This window comes from Fringilla coelebs (genome assembly GCF_963513975.1).
Source record: "Fringilla coelebs genome assembly, chromosome: Z".
Taxonomy (NCBI): Eukaryota; Metazoa; Chordata; class Aves; order Passeriformes; family Fringillidae; genus Fringilla; species Fringilla coelebs.
The window spans coordinates 54002527-54027638 of NC_140031.1; the positions used below are offsets into that span (position 1 = coordinate 54002527).

General features: G+C 39.7%; 1 protein-coding gene across 1 annotated transcript in view; it reads left to right on the forward strand.

Annotated features, from left to right (window-relative positions):
• Positions 1 to 25112, forward strand: part of PRDM6 (PR/SET domain 6) — a gene marked incomplete at its 3' end in the record, with an annotated part of 75176 nt that overhangs the window by 5461 nt on the left and 44603 nt on the right. Inside the window, exon 3 of the mRNA XM_084225625.1 lies at positions 4987 to 5294. Coding sequence (XP_084081751.1) covers positions 4987 to 5294 — 308 coding nt within the window. The remainder of the gene's footprint in view (positions 1 to 4986; positions 5295 to 25112) is intronic.

A 25112-nucleotide genomic window follows, 5' to 3' on the forward strand; every position in this document is an offset into this window, starting at 1 on the left:
AGGGCCGGGCTTGGTCCCGCTCTCTGCAAAGAGTAGTTAGAATAAATAACTAAATAAATAGAGGAAATCCGACGGGAAAGAGCATCTGTGTTTCGTACCCCCGAAAGTCTGCCTCCAGTGAGACAGTCTGAAAGAAACTGTCAATAATTTGGTGAAAGGAGGTGGATGCCAGCTCATCAATGAGGAAACTGAAGTACGAAGGAGGCTGAGCTTCCCTGGAAAGCTCCAGCCCTCAGGAAACGAAGGGAAACAGACTCTTCCAGCCCTCCCTCCTGCTTTGCTGGGTACCCGGGCCCAGACAGGGATGCAGGGCCAGCCGTAGTGATTTATACTTGCAAGTGAGTAATACCATGTGAAATGATGGCCGCTTACACTGGATACCTGCATGCTTGTCGTGAATTATGAAGCAAAGGGTCAGAGGCCACCCTTCTTTAATACCAGCAAACTGCAGGTATCCAGTCTAACTGCACCTTTGAAGCATATTATTGCTGAGGAAAAAATGTACTTCTTTCATTTATTGTTACAGCTGGTTTGCTGGTAAAAACACTGTGTTAAACCCTAGTTTCACTGATGAAAGGTTTTTCCTTTCAGATTTGCTTTAAAGTGTGCAGTAGTGGTGTTATTTATGCTGGTGCATGTTTAAAATTACATTTTGGGGGCAATGATATGTCCTTTTGCCTTGGTTTAGTACTTTTAAGTGTAGTCACACAGAGTAATAGTATTGGCATTACACCGTGTTCATTTTCCTGGAGACACATAAACAGTAACATCTTGCAGCCCTTCCATAAGAACCATGCCAAACAGCTCCACTAGGAAGTCCTTTAATTTTCTTTTTCTTGCATCTTCCTTTCCTTAATTCTCCTTATCAATAGAATATGAAGGTATAAAGAAGGAAACTGATCTCCTTCCAAAGTGTTTGGCTGTATCTGGGCCTGCAATGGAGTATTCCTACTGACTTTACCTTCTACATCTCTAGATTTTGTCAGGACATACTCTGCTCTTGCTGCAGTCCTCCTTTATTTTTGCATTTTCAGCAAGTCCTCCAATTTTCTTACATTTCTTGCTACTTCTTGACTTGACTTGGGGCTTGACTGTTTCTATTACAGAAAGTGGAATTATCCATTTCAACTGTTCTCAGTGAAGCCCTGTACTTACACTCAGCTGCTCTCTTGAAGCCAAAACTGGAGGAAGGGCACAGGACAGCCCTCCTTGTCGCCCTATCTGGCCATGCTCTGGGAAGTTCACACTTGTAGAAGCATCCCTTTCATGTGAACTCCCCACGTCAGGATGGGTGATAATGGCCACCATCCAGTTTGGAGACCTCGGTGATGTCAGTGGACCACAACACTCTGCCTCTCAAACCTCCCTGCTTCTTTTCCATGTCTTATTAAGGATGTTGGTGCAGTGTGTCACATTGTGCTCTGCAGCATATTCAATGTTGTTTGTCCTTCTGTGAGGCAGGATAGTGTGCAAGTCTCGGAGTTCTTGATTTTTTCCCCAATACGACATGAAGGACATCCTTCCCTTGTCCTCTGAGGCAAAGGAATACACTGCCTACAGTGATGGTCTTTAAATGGATGATTTCATGTATTGCACAAAAGTTAGTTACAGAAAAGATGCACAGTAGCTTTCTACTCAAGGCATGGTAAAATATAGCTAGGATGGCTCCCATTCCTTATAACATTTATGAGAATTTTTAAAGATTTTATTTGTGCAATTACATAGCAACTAAAGCTAACTGTATGAAGCATGGAACTAAGAAGAATTTCAGTACTGCTTAGTATTAAAGACAGATTCCTCCCTTCTCATCAACAAGATATTAGCCAAAACAGTTTCAAAAGATGTTCCATTTTCCAAATTTTCAGCTTTGGCAGGACAAAGGGGAAAGGAACACAGCAGGGGATCAGATACTGTGACTGCCAAGCATTAAGACATTACCACTGTTTTTGGACACTGGAAAATAAATATCACCATGTGTGACTTTCTGTAAGGGTAAATGACAGTGACACAGGGTTTGTTTGTACTCCTTCAAAATTTCTTAGTTTCTTTTTCTTGGAAATGTAGAAATAAAATATTTAACCCACATTCATGCACACATATTGTCAGAGTTAAGTTAAGAAATTGTTGTTCTAGGCAGGTACTGAAATTTTTGTGCATGAAAAGCTGTGTATACCTGGTGGCTGGATGCAGGAACTTGACACTGAGATTCTCTTACCGGAGTAAAGAAGATACTTTAGCAGGCTTAATGTAAATTTCTCCAGAGATACAGTTCCTCTAAGAAAGTCATTGCAATCAGCTAGTGTTGAGGAGGGTTGCCCATCTAGAAAATATTAAAGCAGTGCAAATAATTAGAATTCAAAGGCCTACCCACATCATGGTTAGACATAATTTCTTTAACCTCTCAGTTTTCCTGCAAGATGTTTTCTTTCTAACTTGCATGGGTAGATTGAAATCTATTGATTTCATAGAATCATAGAATAATTTGTCTTCCAAAAGATCTGTGAAGTCATCAAGTCCAACTGTAGATCATAGAGTTCAGCCATAATCTGTTTAGAGTGTATCTCACGCCAAACTATTTTTGATTGTGCGTTTGTTTTTTTGTTGTTTGGGTTCTTTTCTTCCTTTTTTCTATTTGGGATCCTTTCCTATGTGACCTCCAGTGCCAAACTGCAGTTCTGCCCTTAACATCTTCGGATATGCCAAAACCACAGGGTTCCTTGATGACTGGTTCTGAAGAGGAAAGGGAAGAAAAGATGCTGTGGTGATACCTCACTTTCCAAACTATCTGTGGAAATAATAACAAAAAACCCCCAAAACCTCCCAACCACCCCACTGTCCCATTCCCTTCCTCTCCAGCATATACTTGATGCCTTTTATTCATCAAGCCTCAGAATGATTGTAGGAATATCTGCTGCGTTCCTTTAGGACTCGCCAGAAATATCTTCTGCAAATCCCATCCTCCATCCTCTACTCACCTCTAATTGACGTGGCTGAGAGAGCAAAACCCCTCTGCAGTGGCGGTTCAGCCCAACAGAAGTGTTTTGCGGCAGGGATTGGCTCCTTAAGGCGAGGAGAAATCGCACCCTGCCGCCAGTCGCGCTGTTGCCGACGTGAGCGCGGTCCCCGCTAGGCGGCTTTGTCCGGCCGTGCCGGCCGGCGCTCCCCCGCCTCCGTCCTCCTGCCTCCTGCCTCCTGCCTCCTGCCTCCTGCCTCCTGCCTCCTGCCTCCTGCCTCCTGCCTCCTGCCTCCTGCCCGGGCCTGCCGAGGGATGGGTGGGTGTCTTGGGGCCAGTTTCACACGCAGCCCTTCTGCAGGGGCACCCGCCAGAGTAATGCGCAGCTCAGGGCTTGTCTCCTTGCTTTCTGCTGGGATCTGACACCGATGCTGCGGGTAGGGAACTTGGACAGATGTGCGCCAGGTGGAGACAGGCGTTTTCTGCAAGACCCAATGGTATAATGGTCTTGAGGGAAACTGGCTTCTACGTGTAACTTAGTAATAATTTCTTGTTGCTGAATACACCACTTTTTTAGTGGTAAAATTTAAAAGAGGGTGACAGGGAAGCGTGTTTATGTAGCGTGTCTAAAACTGGAGAATACACATAGAAGCCATAATTTGAAGATGCATCTTTTATTTTCCTTTAGCAGGTTTTGCTAAAATGCGGGGAGGGTTTTCCTTTGAAGGTTCTGTAGGAAAGAGGCCTACTTAATACACAGTACATCCAGTTTGGAAAGAAGAACATCTGAGTCAGGGCCCCTGAGGATTGAAACTGTGGTTGCAGGCAGTCTAGCAAGTCTAAATCTGTGGCATAGACCAAGAAACTCCTGCTTCTGTAGTGAATGCTGTGCTCTGTTTTTGTAAGGAGTGGTATATAAAATTATTAGGGAAAAGATGTAAGACTTGCTACAAGAGCACGATGCCATAATTATTGGTTTTTCTTTGTATTTCTGGAATAAATTTATATGAAAACATTTATTGTGCTACGAAAATGAAATGTGAAGAAGATGGCAATTTATTTCAAGAGATTCATTGTTATGTTAACTCGGCGTATCTCCAGAGAAATTAATTTCTTGAACATGAAACATTTTCCTGGAAGATGTACATTTGTGGCATGTGGAATAGTGTGCAGTGGAAACATTTAACCAAAATTTTCTTTGCTCAGAAAAGAAAAGTCATGGCAAGATCTTCCCAAAATAGAGACACATCATTCATTATTAACAACAGTTAGGGAAATTAACACTTTTACAAATGGATCTTTTTCACAGGAATTGCTCATGAACTCAGATATGCTGTTTTGGTCTTTTCCTAGCTTCATTTACATGGTACAGGCAAAGAACATGCATTCTCGTTCAATAAATAAAATTTCAAGTGCGTGCCCAGAAATATTTGCTGCATAATTTCAGTTTTAAGATTAGATTTGTCTTTAGTAAAGTAAATGTGCATGTAGGCTCCAATTTGTCATTCATGAGGTTCTGGTTTATTTATTTTATTTTCCAAACAGACAGGCATGCACACACACATGTTAATGTAAAAACCAGAGTGAATGTTCATTTAAAATAAGGATTAAATTAAATCTTGTTCCAGTTAAGCCCTTGGGCTGAGCTGTGGTAAGGCAGTTGAGAGGGACTTGTAACACGCTGTGACTGTGTTTTAAAATGTCTCGCTGAAACACACTGGGATGGTTTAACCGGACTATTTGTGTTTGTCAAAAAATTCATCTTTAAAAACATTGTTAAAGTAAATGAATCTTGGCAGGTTTGTGAATACACAAGGCTTGCAAATTGTCTGCAGGATTTCTGCTCAGCCTTTGGAATTTCTTATTCGAGGCTTTGGTGAGACCTGGGAAAGAGCGCTCCCAAGGGCGCGGCGTGCGGAGCGCCGGCTGCGCTGCCATGAGATGCGAGCGCCGGGCTCTGCATGACGGGCCCGTGGCAGCGGTGGTGGCCAGCATCCCCGCACTGACAGCGCTTTTCCCTCTCTGTCCCTCAGGGTGTGACATGTGTGCCGACAACCGCAACGGAGAGTGCCCCATGCACGGCCCCCTGCACTCCCTGCGCCGGCTGGTGGGCACCAGCAGCGCCGCCGCCGCCGCCCCTCCGCCCGAGATCCCCGAGTGGCTCCGGGACCTGCCCCGGGAAGTGTGTCTGTGCACCAGCACCGTGCCTGGCCTGGCCTACGGCATCTGTGCGGCACAGCGCATCCAGCAGGGCACCTGGATTGGGCCCTTCCAGGGAATCCTGCTCTTGCCAGAGAAGGTTCAAGCAGGTGCCATCAGGAACACTCAGCATCTCTGGGAAGTAAGTTATCATCTTTCCTTCCTTGTCAAATTTGATCTTTTTGAAGTAAACATGGAGTGTGACTGTATGCAGTACAAGCACCAGAACTAGCTACGAAGATAAGCAAACAAACCCACAATTCAAATAAACCGAGTAAGCAGGTTTGAAGCTGCAGCCAGTGCGAGCAAAAGCCTTGGTGTGATAAAGGTAGCCAGAAAACCAGGACAGCACAGAGCTCCAATTGGTCTGCATAAGAATAGCTGACTGTTGCAGGTGCTGTAATGTGTAGTAGAGAGTCTTGATCAGAGAATTCCGAATCTTTCACCACACCCAGTGCTTTCTATATTTTGACCTGAGTTACAGGAGCTCTCAGGTCACAGCACCAGCTGTATCATGTTAGAGCAGTGCATATGGGTTGAGATGGAGCGCTGCACTGTTGCTGTGGTCCCCAGCCAGTCCAAGAAAAGCTGCTGAAATAAGCCCAGGACCCTGTTCTACAGCCTGACCCTTTGCAGTGTGATGGAGTTAGTGCTTGTTCAGTTTAGTTCAGCTCTGGTCCTGTACCGACTGTGCATTCCCCTAAGGAGGCTTCCAATACTTTTGTGTGAAAGCTGCTTTCAGATATCACAAAGCTGTTGGTTTTTCTTTTTTAAATATTTGTCATTGTCTTAGAGAGGGTAGCAGCGATAACTGTTAGGAAAAACCTATAATCCCTGTGTGTCAGAAAGAGCCTACTCTCTTCCTCGTATTTTGCCATTAATTTCTTCTTTGATTTGTACTGGAAGGTGTAATTTTTTTAGTTCTGCTTAGTCTTCTGTGGCTGCAATCTCTGCTTGCCTCAAAACTAGCTGCAACAGCCAGTAGAAACAGGCCCATAGATCTGTGGTACTTGTTCAACTTCATCAAACCCAGACCTCCAGAATATAAGGAATCCATGAAGATGCAGAGTGTTTTTGCTGTCTTCAGTGTGTGTACAGTGAAAGTGAATGCATCTTTGAAAGATATTTGGGGGTGTGGAAGAGTTGGAGCTCCTATGCTTTTCCTGTGTGTAAACAAATAATAAACAACACACCAGGGTCCTTTTCTCAAGGTATTTACCCAAAAATGTCATTGTGGCAAGAAGATTTTCACATTAAAAAGATCAGTCTCAGAACACACCTGAATGTGATCAGTAGAACTGGATGAATTGCAATGATTGGGAATTTTGCTGCTGCCTCCAGAGGAGATGGAATTTCTCTTGTACAGCAGATATTGATAATTTGGATTTTAACTTGTTCCTACCAAAGTCCAGTGATTATACTTACAGCATTTTGGGATATTTATCAATCAAATATTTTTTATGGAACACTTTATAATGATGTTGGAGGCTCTAATTGTTAAGAAGAGTATTGTGGTTTAGACTATTCCAATTAACAGAATATATAAGAGTAAAATGAGATTGCCAGACCCACACATTACAATAAATACTGAAATTCAGATAAATTGAGTCAGATAATTTTTCCATAAATATTTACATCATGAACTTAATTTTTAAATATGTATGAATTAGTTTTATGCAAGTAAAGTTGCAAATGTTGACAATACCTTTTTAAATAAGTAAAAATTTTTATCATATTTCTGGTTAAGTTAAAAAATGTTTTGAAGCAATGAAAGAAGCTAGGGCTTTTTAAAAAAGACTAAAAGCAAAACCCAAAAAGGCACTAAAGGAAAAAAAAATAGCAACCAGTACTACTGTATGTACCAGATTCAGGCCATAAGTGCTTGTCGGCTGAGTTTTTGTGTGGGATTACTCTTGTGCTCTTAACACACAACACAGATTTCCTGTTGGCTAGCAAAATGAATGCATGTATTTTAATGGAATTATCTTAAAAATAAGAATTCGATTTGATTTAATAATAATGTATTGCTGGGCAGCTCATGGTCTTGAATTATTTCTGTTAATGACAAAAACTGTTATCAAAGAAGCACATACTCTAAGCTCTAGCCAAAATTTTGCTGTTTCTCATTTGTTTTGTCTTTCAATTTGGCGTACTTTATCTGTCAGAAGACCAATGTTTAATAAAGAAAAATACACTAAAAAAAAGTAATCAGAAAGTGTAATTTTACAGAACCTGGTCTATGAAAATACAGAAAAGCAAATGACAGTACATATCTAAATAGTCTGTATTCATTTTGTCTACGTGGTATAGGAGTGTGGATTAAATCACTGTGAACGATAAATATTTCATCATAGTCCCTTTATGAAGTTGTGAGTTTAGTCCATTCTCTTTCACCAATATTTCCCACACAGCTGCAAATGCAAGTCTATCTACAGATCGGCTGTTCAGCATTAGGTCTTGGTAGACCTTATGGAGAGAATTTCACATTTTCAGTATCAAAAATTGCATTTTATTATTTTACCCTCGGCACTGTAAAGTTGATAGGTATTTGTTTTAGTTTACAGTTCTTTGTGTACACCAGGCAAACAGAAGGGCTATTGCGAAGACTTTTAAGTGCAGTTGCTGTTTTGGTTGCTTTTTTCTTTATACTCTTTGTTGTGGGAAACATCAGAAGCGCTGCATTTGATGTATAGTTCAATGCTATGGAAATATGCTTCAGCCTGTCTGCACAAGTGTTCCCACCACGCACTCAGTGTTTGCTTTGTATGTAATCCACACAGCACAATGTACAACGACCCAGAGTGAGTTACATACCATTCCATTACCTCACAGCAGCCCTTGACACCTATGGGTGTTCATGGGAAATTATAGAGTTCTCTCACAATCAGCCAAGATAATTTTTTATAACTTACAGAAAGATCAGTCTTTCAGAAAGCCAAAAAATATTAGTCATTTCAGTTGTACTGCTTTTTTTTCTCCTTTGGCCCACTTCTATAACCAGAGTTTGCTTGTATTTTATAAAAATACAATAAACTCTGATTGTTTAAAACAAAAACAGGACTGGGTGTATTAAATAAACACTCTCTTTGGTAATACAGGCATTTATTCCAGCAGTTCTTCATAATGTTTCTGACCCCTTTTTTTTTTTTTCTATTTTGAAGTAGTGAGAATAATCCTTTTGTTATTGCAAAGAAACAGAGACTTTCTTAGCAATTAGGTCTTACTGATGAGAATGAGATAATTTTCCGCTAATGTGTTTTCTAATAAAGAAGTGGAAAGGCACACTCGATTCCAACATATATGAAAACATTATCTCAATTATTAATGTGTCCTTACTCCCTGGAGATAAATTAATCTAGTTGCACATGGTTTCCCCTTTCTGTTTAACATCAAAATTTAATAAGAGTAGACTTAAGGAATGTATACGATATATACTTGAATTCTACTAGAATAAAACACTGAGGTTTAAAGGTGCATACATTTTAGTAGTCAAAATTTTTCAGGCTCCCAACTTTAAACTGTGAATTCTGGAAACAGCTAATTTGTAAATGGTCTTTTCCCCTGCAAATGCAGCTTAGATGAAAAAACTTTTACTGACAGACATATCAAAGGATACAGTCTTATCGTTTCCTGTTCTTCATGTGCCTGATAAAGAGTTAGTTATATCTTTTTTTTCTCTTTCATGAGTGGTCAAACAGCTGATTTTTTTCCTTGCAAAAGCCTAAAAATGTCAAACATATGATCTTACTTCATTTTGACTTTACTTAATTGAAATTTACAATTTTTGGAAGTAATTCTTTATTATATGCAACTTCTTTTTACATGGATGAGCAAAATCATATAAATATGTATGTGTCTGTGTACATATATATATATATATCAGGGTGTTCATCAGTAAATACAAAATGCTAAATCCGTGTAACTGATTTTCCCCCTAAAAAATTCCCTCTCTCCCCCTGCTTCCATCCCTCTCTCTCCCTCCCCCTGCCCCCCACCAAATAAACTGGCACAAGAAAGTGTGCATGTCATCTTAACAAAGTACCATATGGGTACTTATTGGCCTTCTTGTGTCTCAGCTGAAGCAAAAGAAAACATTGCCTCTGCCTTCTGCTGGACCAAGGACAGACTTTTTGCTGGGATGCACTCTGGCCAGGGCCCATGCAGCAATGCTGGACATTTTTGAACAAATTAATATGCACAGAGAATCCCTGTGTTTCAAATGAAGCACTCATTGCAGTTATGGTGATAGATTCTTATCCAGGTTCTCAAGGCTGCAGTTTTGGACTAAATTTGCTGTTACAGAAAAGCACTGGGGGATAGAATTATGTGCATGCCGTCGTTCTAGTAAAGTAAAAATTATGTTTCTCAGCAACCCGTCATGTAGTATTCCAGACTGCTTGTCAGCTCTGTTTTAAATTTGTCATGTGCATGAAATTCAAGTAATTTTGTCTTGAAAAACCTCCTTGGTTACTTTCCTATTGTATCTTAAGTTATTCAGAGTAACAGCTGGTGCCATTCTGTTATTTTTTTGTTTTGCCATTTCTGAGGATTTTGTGTGATGTATGACCCTTGCATTTATTTTCCATTGAAAAAGACCAATAATTTTTATTTTTACATGGATTTTAAGTTCCTGTGCTGTGGGAAAATATCACTAATGCTGTGGTCAGTAGCATGCTAAGCTGTAAGCTCGCTAAGAAGACTCAATTTGTGTACCTCAGAAGAAAATTGCGCTAAGCATCTACAAAGCAGCCCTCTACCATTGGTATTTCTGGATCACTTACTAACACATTTTCCCAGATAACTTCTATACGATGCAAACTCCTTTCTTAAGGTCCATAAAAAGTTAGTGTGATCACAAGTGTGGAAGGTACTTTATATTTAGTAATTTTAGTTCTTAGAAGAGCTAAACAAAACCCTGATGTTTCTTTTAGAAGACCTGTGCCTTTTGCAAGACTTTCTTATGCATTATGTTCATGTATCTCTGTGTTTTTGGTATGTTTTTTCTGTCTACAGAATGTCTGTATTTTATGCCTTAGCACATGTGCTGCACAATTAATCTAAGTTGGCATGGGGACAGATTCTCTTCCTATTGAACAAAGTGAAGTTTGGAATGCACTTTGGTGTTTGGAGTTGGATACAGCACCAGAGTTTTAACAGTGTTACTGAAAACAGGAATTCTGAGGAGTGCATGGAACATGCACGTGTCTGGACGCACACTATTCCCAGAAAAAAAAATATTTTCTAAATTGCTAGATCATGCAGGGACTGTCTGTTTTTCCATGGCACATAATCTCACCTTGGAGATTTCATTATGTAATATGCAAAAATACTGAAGTGGAACACAAATAAATATAAAAGCTCAATTCTGTCCTCATTTGACCACTACTTTTCTGTGTTGCTGACTAGGCACCAGTGAAATGGAAACATTTGACCTTTTAATTTAATTAAGTATAAAAGCGATTTCCACTGTTGTATGAGGCTAGTGTGTAAGGCTTGAAATTGCAATTAATTTATGATACCATTAACAGGTGATTATTTCTACTGACTTTTGATTCAAAATTGGTAAATCAAGACAGTGGTTTAATGACCTATACGAGCGTCCAAAATGTGTTATGGGTCTGATGTCAATGATGAATTTATTATAGATTTGACCAAGTGAAACAGTGCTATGTGCTTTTCCTGGTGGTGGTGGCACTCAATATTCTGCAGAACTGCCTCAATCACTGCTCTTCACATTTTGGTCCCCCAGATTCTGTGGCATCAAATGCGCGTAGACTTTAAAGTTCAGACTTTTAAGTAATCCCTTAACATAAAAGCTGGAAAATTCAGCCCAGGCTATACCTTCCCTCCACGCACTTGGCACCTTTTCCAGATAAGTTACAGAATTCCATTATCCAAATTGTTACACGTGTGTGACAGAGGTTGACCTTTAGTCATGTCAATCCTCTTTGCCTAGGCCTGGGGCTCCAGCCTAATGGCTCAAAGCCTGATTTACTCACTGTAATAAGGGCAGGAGGTCGAGCAATTGTCAGCTTGCCTGCTCATACTCGTCTCGGAGCCTGGTTGAAGGCTGTTAACACAAAGCTTTTCAAAGTGAATTTACAACCACCACCACTGACATAGGCCAATCAGTACACCATAAATGTCAGGTTAGTGAGATTGAGCAGTAAGTAAAGCACTGCCAGCCCACTATTGGCTGAAATCAATTGCTTAAGGTTTAACTGGGAATAGCAATGCGTGTACAACTACCTCTGCAGAACCAGCTTCAGGGTGGAGAGTGAGTTGGAGGGTGGTTTAGGTAGAATTACCCACCAGCCACAGCCATGGCATCATGTCCTGCATTTGTTCTCCTTCCGTTTGAACAATGTCTAACCTGACAGAATCTGTGCCCAAAAAGTTCTTAGATCAGCCTTTCAGCTATAGAAATAAGATTATTCTGTTTTTTTTACCTATGGAAAAACAAAGGATGGGGGGTAGAACAGTGGGCTGTCTTACCCGGACAAAGGATGCTAGGAATGTTTTTAGTGTCTTATTTCAGTAATTCTCAGCTGTTTTTACTCCTCGGCTCCCAGAAGGTTTTTTCATAAGGAAACTGTGGCTTTTTTTGTCATTGGCTTGTAACTGGAAACTATCACAGGTTTCACTAATGAGTGATTATGTACCTGATGGTCTGAATATCCATGAGATGTAGTTACCCGCAAGACTGAATGTTTTTATCATTTTGTGTAGTGACAGCTTGGACAACAATTCATTTGGCTTTGAAAGCATCAGCATTAAAATGTAGAAATCCATTAAAATGCTGTATGCCAGGATTTATAAATTAGGCAATTTCCTTGATTATTGCAATCATTTACAAAATTGATTGTCCCAGTGTGGTATAGGCAGATTTCAGCAATGATCATTGACAACAGGCACATCCTCTAATACCTATACTCATTGTTCTTTAAAAGAAAAGCCACTCTACTGAGAGGTTATTCTCCATCTCAAGGTCAATTATGCATTGAAAAAGTCTGCTAATGTAGAAGATCACACATCTTTAAAGTAGAACCACATCAGCTATTTATAGCCTGTAACGATAGCCGGAGCACTTATTTTTCCCTCTGTTTGTAATTTGCAAGTTGACAGCCGAGGCATTCACTTGAATCTGTAGCACATATACTTTTTGTGATCTGTTATTGAAAGGTAAATAATTTTGGCAAATTGCAGCTGTAAATATTTATTTGATTGAAGATTTAAAAGTCGATAATGTGTTTTATTTGTTGCATCTTAAAGTTCTAATTAACAAATAGACGTAGAGTACAGTAACTTGATTTGGGTCAATGATTTCTGCAAGACACAATCAAGAAATGGTGTCACAAAGCAAATATGCTCTAGAAATTTTCCTATATTAAAACAAGTACAATAAAGCCACAAAATGCTAGCCACCAACCACAAAACCACAGTGCTTTCTAGTTGCATGGAAATAAGTAATGTTCATGTTAAAAATCTTAAAATGCAGATGCTTTCAGGAGGCTCCTTTTGCAAACTGTACACAAGATCCAGTTGTAGCTGGCAAAAAGCTGTTTTGTATCATATGCATATCAAGACTGATATCCTACAGTTGTTAATCAGTCCTTGCCTAGACAAGATAGCCATTGATGTCGCTAAGAGCTTTGATTTAAGGAGGTCTTCAGGCATGACTGAGTAACACCGTACCAGTGTGATCACAATTCTTAAATCTCTTTTTTTAAAAGATAGGTGAGTAGCTCTTTCAGATTGGCAGAACCACCTGCATTTTGTGTGCTGCTGTCTACGCACAACAACATTGCAGTAAATGTAAAGGGACCTTTGTATAAATGCATTCATTCAACCTAAAGACAATATTTTGCTGTGAAAAAGGGAGGTTTGCACTGCCAGTGGCTGTGTAGCGGTGCCTTGTGTTTAGTTAGATAAATATTACAATCAAAGAAAAACATTTTTTTTCCGTATGTTGCAAAAAATGTGCAGCTCACAAATTTGTTTTTTGTACTACATTGCATATTAGTTGCCTGGATTTAGCAAGATGTATGCAAACAATTCTGTATTTTATCAGTAATCCAACCTGATACTTTCTGTGTGGAGACCTACTGGTGTATAAGAAAGCAAATTTATTAACCCGAGGGTATTTCTGAAGATGTTTTGATTTATTTGTGGAACTACAAAGTAGAGAAAAGTGGTTTTATCATGACTTCAAGTTCCTATGAAATAGAGGCCACAGGAAGGCTCTGTTCTTCATGTTGTTTTCCTGCAACGGAGCCCTGGATTTGCAAATAGAGGAGTGGTCAGTGTTACAGTCCTGAACTAGTAATCCTGCATTAAGTGAAATGTCATCTAAAACGTATATAAGTAAGCAAATCTAAGGTTCACTTTTTTTTACCTAGACTAATCTTCTAGTTCTATAAAGGTCACTATTTTTGTCTTTTAAAATATTTTATATGTGCTTTTTGCTTTTTCCGTGTCAGCATTCACTGTGGAAAGCAGGGTATTAGTTTTTCTCAATCTATGGAAGGAATTTTATAGCAGTATGGTTGGTGGCTGGCACCATCTGTAGACCATAATTTTGCAAAAAGAGCTCACCATTTCAGTAAAAGTAATTTTTTAGAAAGTGTTCTCTTTTCTAGATTCTGTGTTTATTATCTGTTTCCATATCTATTTCTGTTTCTGTTTCTCTATTTCAATTGCTGTTTCTATTCTTATTCCTATTTCTTTTTCAAGCTGTCTTGAATGGTCTCCCCATTTCCACTGTTCCAGTAAAAGGAGATGAAACTGATGCTCTATCACTTTGACAAAAATGAGGAGAACTCAGATTGGGGTTTTTTTTTGTATAATCGGTTTCTAATAAAGCATGTCTTAATTTCCAATTGGAGAAGAGAAGAAACAGTTGTAGATTTTAGCCTGGGTTTGTGTCAATTTGTTTTTTTGTGACCAGCAATATTTCAGTGACAGCTGAAGTAACAAAGTGACATTTTTCTGCCAGTAAAAAAAAATTATTTGTCTTTTAGAGCAAACATTATGACATTTGACATTTGATGAAAAAAAACACCAAAACGAACCCTTAAAAAAAAAAAAAATTTCATCCATGACTTTGGGCCATTGGCAGGAAGACTGGTAGGATTCTGAAATGGCACAGATTCAGAAAGTTCAGGAAGAAATAGCAATATTTAATAAGCATAAGTGTCTTTTTTTTTTATAAACTGATGCAAAAATATCACCACAATACTTACACAAAACAAAGATTCCTGAAAAAAAGGTTGATAGAAAAAAGGTGTGGTTTTCATCCAAAAGCGTAAATCACAGATTAGTTTTCACCAGTTCTAACAGAAATGCACAAAAAGTTACAAAAACTTAGAAATTTCACTTGAAGCTATTGTAACCCTTTGGGGCAGCTATGGAAGTGTACCAAGCTGGGACTTCAGCTGTGTTTTCAGCAGTGTCCTTTCTTCCATGGACCCAAGCCTGTGTATTGTTAGATACCATGCCCTGATTCTGGCATTTTTCTTCCTGATAAATGCGAGGTCTTCTTTCTGTGTGGGGACCAAAGCTTTTCACTCTTCTGTTCACGGACCAACACAGTAGAGCTTAATTTGCTGCATATCTTTCAGTATGCTTAAAAGTCAGAGTTTAGAAAGCTCTGTTTCTGCTAAAATTTTATCAAAAAGATAAGCAAAAATGAAGATGAACATTGGCATTTCCTTAGATTGCACATTAATCATGAAAATGTACAGGAAAAAGATGGGTACCAAACAGCCGATCAAATCTTCGCATCAGCATTGCCTCACCTGAATTCCATTCTCTATTCTGATCAAACCAGGATCACCTTCAAGTTACTTGGAACGAAAGGTTACATTTTAGGAATATTAACCTTTCTGCTTGTTTCTCCTGGATGGTGCTAATATGCCCCCAGTCTAGGGGCTTGGGTGAATTTGGAGCAGTGGGGACCCTTCAGAAGCAACCACACTGGAGCCTGGGCTCAGGGCTGTCTGCAGCCCAACACGTGGCAGAGGCTGCACCAGTCAGCTATAATCTGAGCCTGGGTGGGCTCAGACTGTAACTCTGGCTGAGTGGCTGTTTGACCTTGGGGTCTGCCATTCCCAACAAAAGATGGCTGAAGGTCAGGCTGGGGTCTGTAGCCTCTCTTTCCCCCAAAGACCATATTTGTCTGCCTCTTTTCTTAACCTTTGTGAGTTCTTGTTTATTCAATGAGATGTTAATTTTCCTGCCCAAATTAGACAAAAGTGACATGACCCAACAGCAACAGCGCTGCAGAAGTTTTACCTCATTATCTGGTTTTCTTTTTACTTTTGCAAGGCTAATTTGTGTGCAATTTTATAGTTTGCTGCCTAGCCAAACCAGATGGTCTCTCATTCAAAGATATAGTCACTGCCATTTTGGATCACTTTGAAGACTTTGGTAGAGTCCGACACTCTTTGATTTATATCTCTTCCTAATTATTACTTATCTCTTCTGAAATCTCTCAGGTCCACAAATTATACTTTCCACTAGTCATTTACACCCTGTGGCCTGCATGTTGCAGTGGCTGTATTTATGATCAGAAATAGTTAGCAATGCCTCTCAGGGTGCTATCAGTCACAACTGGGGATAACAAGGACAGCCACTGAAGAAGTTTGCACACTGCCTCCTGCCCTCTCTGAAGCTGAGCAGAGCACTCTCCTGTTGAGTGCCCCGCCACTGGTTGGCAAGCTGCTTAGGAGAAATACTCCTCCTTCTGCCACATTTGGCTTTCATTCATCTGTTTAGGGGATGAAAGACATCAAGAACTTAACACTGCTGCTGCATCTGCAGAGAAGATAGCTGGCTGCAGTAATAGTTAAGGCAAGACTATTCACTGTCTTGGCAATTATGATTATAGACGACTTAGTGTCTATGTGGACCACCATTGTGTCTGTTTAACTAATTTTTAACTTTTCTTACTTTTGTTTTTATTATTTTCTAATTTTTAATTTAAATTTTTAAATTAAATTCTTATTTATTTTATTGTTTGTTTCTGTAAAAATCTGACATGAAAACTATTCTTGTGATTTTTGTGCAAAAGGATATGCTTTTATTTTAGGGCTTCCTACAAAGGGAACAAAACATTTTGGCATTTTCCTTTTGTAGTGATGGTGATTTGATTTATTTGAAGAATTAACTGTAAGCTTGCTGTTGAGAGCATCCATTCTAGCCGTCATCTGACATTAAATGTGGAACAAAGTTTTCTCTTTCAAAAACAAAATTGGTCTGGATGTACATTAATATTTCTACAGATCATCCCATTGCTTTATTAAAATAATGCTACAGCCATTCATTGCAACTTGATACAAACTTATCTGGTAAATATCTAACAGAATGAATGTTGAGAAATTTCATATAAGAAATCGTGTGTAGTTCAGCATCCAAGGATCAGATTGCCACAGACTGAAAGGCTGACTGAATTTCTCCCTCCTTCCCACCCTTTGAAAGTCTCAATGTGAAAATCAGAGAGTGAGATATGTTTTTCTCAGCAAATTCAAGTATCTATATAGGCTGAAAAAGCAGACCTTTAGATCACAGGAAAAATTGGGACAACAGAGAGATGCAGGCTCCTAAAAAAAGTGTTTGAAGAAGATGAAGAATAGGAGAGCAAGGCAGGGTAAGGCCAATGACTCTGGAGAAAGAGACGGCTTTCTCTGACTATGAGTGTTGTAGAAGATTACTGCTAATCTTTCTCTTTGTTCTCAAAGATTACAGGAAATTTTAGCACTCTCACAAACCAGGCTAGACTTGTCTCATGAGCATTCCACTGCTGATCTATTGCTCAGTTTTTGTGCTGGTGCTGTCTGATGATAAGTTGTGGATATCCCACAGAAAGTCACAGGCAAAACATTAAAAATGATAGCATTCAGAATTATTCAGTATAATTTTTATGCTCATGTTCTCTTCTGGACTTTTCCCATTCACTTACTGATGAATTTTAATATTTTATCTACGTCAGGGTTTCAAAACTTGCAAGTACCTTAAAGGATAACTTCATGAATACACTTGAGCCTTCAAGGTCTTCTAAAAGATCTTTTAGTGTCCTCAGGCCTGTACTAGGAAACATGGTATCCCACCAAGGGTGGGCCCTGGGCAGGAACACCTGGGCACCAGCTTGTCGTGTCTCTGGTCTAAGCTGACCAGACAAGCTTGCTGTGGACTGTGAGCCATGTGTGCGTGTGTCTGCTAGCCCAGTGCCATGCCCAAGGGTGCAAATCTTGGCAAATGTGATTGTCTTATGGGCTGAAACCCCATTGTGCCCAGACTGTGTTTGTTATGATTAGAGGGAGCTGGATCTCCACACCTTCTGACATGACTCTGCTCTGTGTCCACTGGGAAAAAAAGACTGTGGCTATTTGACCAACACCTTACTAGGCTTTCTGAAAACTGAGAGATAATTTAAATCTTCCACTTACAGCTGCAGGTGATTTATCCTACCTGTAACACTGACTGGGCTACTCACTGGTATGCAGTTAATCCAGAGCAAATGCCAGAAGAGGTCTTATATTGTGTGCTTTATATTAAGGCAGTTTTGCACATATACACAGGCTGAATCTGTTCTAAGATTTGCTCAAGCTGCTCACGAATCTGATGGTGAAAGTAGAATGGTTTCATATTAAGGTCTTGAGAGAGCCAAGTAAACTTCAATATTTAAACCAAACTAAACCAAACCAAAAATCAGTTGTTGTGCCTAGCCACAACCATTCATGTTAGAAGACTCTTCTCTTGAGTGTGTGAAAACTATAAATACTATGAATGGAGGCCTGGGTGTTTAAGCTCATATCAGAACATGGCTGCAAAGTTCTGAGATTTCACTTATTCCTTTCAGCTTTGTTGGAAACTGGTGATGTTGAGGAGCTTACAGAAAGTATGAAGTGTCTTCCAGAATCAGGACTTCTGAGCTTCACCCCACTGTCAGATTTAAACGATTTAAAAAATCGTTTTTTCATTTTCATTCTATGTTTCATGGTTGTTTGTACTTTGTAGTTAGTAAAAAGACTCCAATGTTATTTTCCACTCAAGCAAAATGAAAAATGCTAGGAGCTTCAAGGAGAGACAAATATTTAAAATTCATACGTCAGTCTCTTAAACTTCTCATCCTGGAGGGAGTCTGTTGGAAAGGCACCAAGGGCTGAGGAGAGAGAAACTGGCTTTGTGCATGAGCATAGGAATTTATGTTAAAGTTGCCCATGGGCATTACGGCTTTTAGCTCTCCAGCAAAGGGTCATGGTAGCTATAAATTGTATAATATGACTAGTATCATATGACTGAAATGTCTTTGAAAAGTTACCTTGTGTCTAGAGACCACAACCAGAGTACTGTGGTACAGGAGTACAAGGTGGTTGTGGAGGTGATCAGCTCCTGGGAAAAAACACCTTTGAATATAGTTCTTAATGGAGCATGATATATTGCCTTCATTATGGAAGAGGTTGGAGTTGGTTTGACTTCTTGGTTTAGACACTTACATGTGTCTAAACATGTGTGTAAAAGAAGATCCAACCTGGCAGAAGGGATTTTCTATTTAACGGATGAGACGTGATAAACAAAATACCATGGTTAGAACCTGAAGCTAGAGGAAATGCATCTCAAAAGAGGAAGGTAAATATGTTTAGCAGTAAAATATAAGAATATCTTGGTAAAAGAGTCTGGCACCTTTGACTTTTAAAAGTGTCAGGTCGCACATCTTCGGACTCAATGATCTCAGCCTTTGCCTTCATGGCCTGAGAAACATCAAAACTTTTACTTTACCTCCCTGCACGTACATGAGGAGAGCAAGACTGCCTGCATCTTCCTTGTAGAACTTTGCATAAGAATCTCATCCTTACTGGGATGTTTTCTGAGAATTTCTTCCTCAGCTGCCCAGGTAGATTCTGCTCTCTCTTTGGTTTTTTGGGAGCCAGAGAATTGATGCAGGACCATGGGTCAGGGGCAGTGGTGTGAGGTGTTAGCCTTCAATTTCACAGCCAGCATGTTTTTCCCCTAGGCTGACTGCCACTGTCTTTGCACGCACGTTGCAATCTCTGCAGGTTCAGGTATGGCTGTCCTGGCTTTCTCTGGACCTCAGGGCATTAACTCCCTTAAAAATTCCCTGGCATTTAGGGACACCAGGTACTCATGTCACCCAGTCCTCAAGCATGTACTGGTCCTCTCCCTTTTTTCTTTATCTTTTCCTGTATAGAAATTAATGGCCCATGAAGTATAGGCTGGAGCAAGTGATCTAATAGACCCTGCTAGCTTTGAAATTCATAAAACTACAAGGCCAAACAAGAAAAGTTACTGTGTCTGTGCAAACCTTATCAAAAATGAGTTCTGTTCATTCTCCAAAGTAAGAGTTTCTGTGCTTATAAATTCCTCTCAGCCTCGTTTTATGACAGAGTGCAGCACATCAGAGGAACTGTCTGATAAAGATGGGGAGAGAGGAGAGGGATTATTATAAAAGCTGTCCCCGTGGTTCTGCCCGGAAGTCTGCATATTTCTCTTATACATGAAGTGGCATTTACAGACAGCAGCTTAACCCAGATTTCCAGAGAAATAATAATGTGGAAGAAATAGCAACAGTAGCCCTGAGTTTTCCTGCAGTGATCCTATTGCAAGAAGGCTGAATGGACACGCAACCACATACTGCAACCCCCACAGCTGTCACTTTGGCGAACCTTTTGATGAATTGGATCTTGATATTTACAGAATCTATTAAAATACAGCCCATCATGTGTTTGTTTATATGTTGACAAGATGATATACACCCTGCAGGTCAAGGGTGATGTGAACTGTTTTGGTGTTCTTGTCAAGGCAGCTAAAAAAAGAGCATTTAAATAATTTTTGTAGAATAATTGTCTAAGAATGTAAAAACAACATACGAAATTCTTACTTTGAAAAAAAAAAATCTCTACTGATCTGACACAAAAATCTGAACTTGTTATCAATCAAAAAGACTTTCCTACTTCTTCCCTAATATGTTAGAAAATTGGCAGCTCAGATAGAAAAACAAATAGCAAAATTAAACAGAAAGGAATTGATTTAACTACTTGGGTGGGTATCCAGTACCATATAAAATTTTTCATTTGGCCTTGTCACTTATTAAATATATTTTTTAAACTAATAAGCCTACGCAGCACATACAAAACCTTTCACTGTTTTGTTATAAATATTCTAAGTCAGAATTAGATTCATAAATTTAACTTTATTTCTTTGAACATCATTCATTTATGTTTGATTTTTCCTTGCAGTAAAGAAGTAAAAGTACTTTCTGAAACTCAATCATTTCAGGCTAGTAGTTCTCACAGATATGCCTTACAATTCCAAATGCAGCTGTATTGAGGATGTTACTTGTGTGAAAATAGAGACCAAACTCATATGTTGAAGGACTTCAGAGCAGTCTTTCAACTTCACTGCATTGTTATTAGATTTAATTCTCATAAAGCAGGCTAAGAACTAGGCCAAGTTACCGTAGAAGAATCTTTTTCCATCTCACCTTTTTAATGTATTATTTTTTCAGCACCTTGGAGCCGCCTGCCTGATAAATATATAAATCATGTCCCAACAAAAATCTAGCTTATCATAATTTTGATGCCATAAAGGAAATAAGGGAAGAGGGCAGATAAAGAGGATGAGTTTCAAGGCACCAAAAATACCCTGTTTTTTGGGTTTGCTACATGCAAGTTGACAGATTGTTGAGGTATTCAAATGCTTCACTGTTTTAGAAAGGAATATTGAAATCTATATATCTATACCTGTTTACATTGGGAATGCAGAGTGGAACTGGGATGAAAAGCCTCAGAAAGAAGATGGTGTGAAGGTGACAAAGAAAGAATAGGTGGATAAATGGAGGGTGTGGGGCAGGAATGAAGAAATGGATCTAGGCAGGGTGAGAAAGTAGGGATCAGCAGTATTGCAGATTGGGAACATGAGGTGACAGAGGGACATGAGCTGTCCTGAGACACTGCTCTGAAGAAGTGGTAGTGTTGGCCCTACTGCTCCCCTTGAGAAGAGTGACCTGAGAAGAGCTTGTAATGTCTTGAGATTTCCTCTTCCTAAAGGCAGCAGGCTGTGCTGCTTCAGCTTTGCTTACAGCTTATTCCTGGGCCCTGAGGTCCCGTAGTAAGTTGCTCCTTGGATCAGGTCTGGGAAAGGATGCAGAGCAGCCCCTCCTTTTATTCATAGTACAGAAAGGAGGTTCAGGATCTTTCCTTTTTGTTACAGATTTCTAAGACTGTTCTGGCAAAGCAAAGTGCTTATAACTTTGTTTCTAAATGAAAGCCAAGGGACTCCTTCACGTATCTGGAACCTTCTTTCTTCCTCTTTATTCTTTCAACTTATCTTAACCTTGTTCTAAAAGCATTACTGTAAACATTTTCCTCTCTCTTTCCCCCCTCCCATGTTTTAGTTTTAAATCTATGTTCTGTTGTGTTGCCAACAATGAACCACTTAGACCTAGATGTGAGATTGCTGTGTGCAGAGACTTGCCTGGAGAGAGCTGAGCTGATAGCACCAAGGCCAGAGGTTTGGTGCTCATCAGATGTTAGTGCCCCTTGGTCAGCAGGTGTATGTGTACCCTCTACAGTGAGGTGTTGAGCTGACTTATTTCTGAAGGAGCTATTGCTCCTACATGGCACAGAATAGCTGAGTTTTCAGAATTGCTGGGCTGGATGAATCCTTTCAGGGTGCCTGGGTGGGATGCACTAAACTACGTCCACAGGCGAGCAAGGCTTGAGATTGTGAAAGCCCCCAAATTAGTGATCAGGGCTCTGAGCAGAGCTCGGTGATTAAACTGAATACAAGATTTAAGTGCCCTAGGAAGACAAAAGGTGTCCTACTTTGCCTCCTGTTCTGAGCTATTATTATGATGGTACCAAATTAGATGCCAAAGATGTTTCAGCTGCATGGTAAGTACAAAGCTCAAGTAAGAAAATCTGAGCATGGATGACAACCCTTTTAAAATTTTTTGTGTGTTCTATGTGTGTTAAACTCAATCTCAAGTATCAAGCTTACAGAATCAGAAAAAATTATCAAACCAATGACAAAATGTTTACTTAATTTTCTGGAATGTTACATTAAGTTTTGATGCATTTCATTTAAAGCACTAAGCAGTACAGGGTAAAGCAAAAGAAGGAGATGAATATGATTTTAAAATTAAAGTCTCTGCAAAAAAATCCAATGCACTTAAACTGCATTTATTCAAATTTATTTTTTATTTACAAAGAGGTAATAAAGATTGTAGTGCAGTTAATACCCCTGTAAACTGGAGCATGAATTATAGACAAGCGTCACACTTGCATTACATTTTCCAGATTTTCCAAGTTTGTCAGAGTGAATGCTCTTTGGACAATGTTTCTGACAGTTTAATTAATTATTATGGAAATATAACAAAATGCTCATGCCTTTAACTGTATTCTTTGGCAAGTATTGCACTTTATGAAGAACTTCATAACTCTAAAAAGGAAGGAATCCAACATATTAGTTAAGCTTTTTAATTTTTATTAATGGTCTTTGTTATGTGGTTGCTTGTGTGGGAAGCAGACTTTCAGGCAAGACCAATGATAAAAATGGAAAAACCAAAGAAACAACTCTCTAGTGTCGTGCTGAAGGGCTCTCCTGAGCCTTATGGGCAGATTAGTTTGCATTCAGTGGATGTGCTTAGAAATAAGGAAGTGTGATATGGGATTTAGTCCCTGGTTACTGATAGATAATTGTAGGTTGGTTTGCTTTTGGAGGGACCTTAAAGACCCTCTCCTTCCAACCCTTCTGCCATGGGCAGGGACACTTCTACTAGACCAGGTTCCTCAAAAGCTGTTCTATCCTGGCCTTGAATACTCCACGGTAGTCCTTGGTGTTAGGGTCAGAAAGGAAAAAGAAGACAACCAAGCTGCTTGCTTGTAGCTGTGGCTGCTTTCACCACAGGCTGCTAAACTGCTGTCCACAGCTCACTGGTGGTCTGCAGGACCTTGTGAAATGTCCTGCAGATTACATGAAGGACTGAGTTCAAAGGAGTCTCACTAGGTGGTATAATCATGGGCTGTATTTCAGCAGCATCATGACAGATGCTTTCCATGACACAAGACAGAACCTATACCATGCCTAGCACTGGCATTTCACTAGGATTTCCACACACAGAATTAAGTATATCTGTGCACTCACCAGACAATTGTCTGCAAGTGTGTGTGCGTGGTCTCAGTGTGCTTGTGAAGTCTGGCCACAGCTGGATGCCAAGTGTCAATAGAGTGTGTGGGCACAGCTCACTTCAGCAGGGTGAAAACTGGCCTTCCCTCTAGCTGGCTGCACTGTCAGGATAATAAGATTATGGCGTGAGTCACTAGATGACACTGTTACATAGTTTGTTTCACACAATCATTCTTCTTGGTGCCTGTGTAGATATGCAGTACTCTCCCTTTTGTTTCAGTTCCTGTCAGTTGATGCTAGTGTAAGCATGATGCCGATTTTCTCTCTAATTAAGACTTTCTAATTAGACTTTGCTGGAAGGCAGAGCTGGCACTTTATTTTGTACAAGGATGAGTATGTTTTGCGTCCCAAAGACCCAATTTTGACAGCAAGGATTTCTCCACTGTTAAGAAAAGAATCTGCAAAGCCTTTGGAGAGCTCATAAGGCACCACGGGACAAGGACAGGTTTGCCATGACCTGGTGTGGTGTCACTGGGGAGAACAGGTCAGCAAGGGGAGCCACAGCTGCTTCACCAGGATCCCACCTGCCCTCCCAGAGCTCTGACATGGAATGATGGACCCTTTGGAGCCCCTGCATCTCCCATGTGGAAACTGTGTCTTCCCTTGGCCCTTCTCCCATTTGAAGAATTCGAGCCTCTGGTCTTCAATAAAGGGGTTTTTTTTTGCTCCTCCATTTGATGAATAGTTAGACTCACCGGGCTTTACTATTTTATGCCATTTGTAGTATCAAGATTTTTCTGCAGTTCAAGCAGTGGTATCCCATTCTTGTCCTGAACCAGTCATTCTCATATTCTTTCCACCACATATTATCTCAAAGCTTCCATAAAATGACTTGAGATGTGCCAGCTTGTCAAGTCTTGAAATTGAAATTGAATGGAAGAGGAACACTTTTATTTATTTGTTTGTTTATTTTAAGTTTTGAGCATGTCTGAAAATCTTCACCAACAAAGTTTTGTGAACAATATGACCAAAAAATGTGGGTTTTCCCTTTTGCTTTTTTTAATGCTTTTGTCCTGCTGTAATCATTTACTGGGTAGGAAAGGTCATTTTAGGAAAGCAGCTTTCAGCAGCCTTAGAAATCATAGCACCTTTAAAAACTGCTGTTACTCTTATGTACTTAATAATAAAAAAAAAAATAAGGGGGAGGAAAAAAAAAGAAAGAAAGGGAGAAGCATATTTTGGAAAGAATGCTGAAAAAATTAGAAAACCCTAAACTCCTGATTGGTTGACAGCATGCTTTCATAGTGGTGGATAACTGTTTTAAGACTAATATGATTCTATACATTTACTCATAAATGTATTTGTGCAGAGAAAGTATTTTTGTTTTTCTAGTAAAAAGCATACTACAATAGTTGCACTTCAATGTTGAGATGATAAAAATTGTTCATACCCTTTTCTTCAAAAGCATGGGAAAGCAATACAAAAAAATGGTTGAACTCTTTGAGTGGTGATCTCAGAAAGAGACTAGGGTCCCCATCTGGGGTTTGGCAATTTACAGCAGTTGTGTTTGCAGCATCAGGCAGGAACACTGGATATCAGTAAGCACCTGGGCTAAGGGAGTTAACCTTGATTACCATGTGCTGCCCTCTGATGCTGCCTGCTTCTCTCTGCTGTCTCTGCAAGGGCAATAGAGGCAGGTTATGTACTTAACCCTAATTGGTTATGGCTGCCTGAAACAAATCCTACCCTTAAGTGAATAGGAAGCTTCATTTTATGCTGCATTTGAACACAGGAAATCACCAATAGTTTCCCA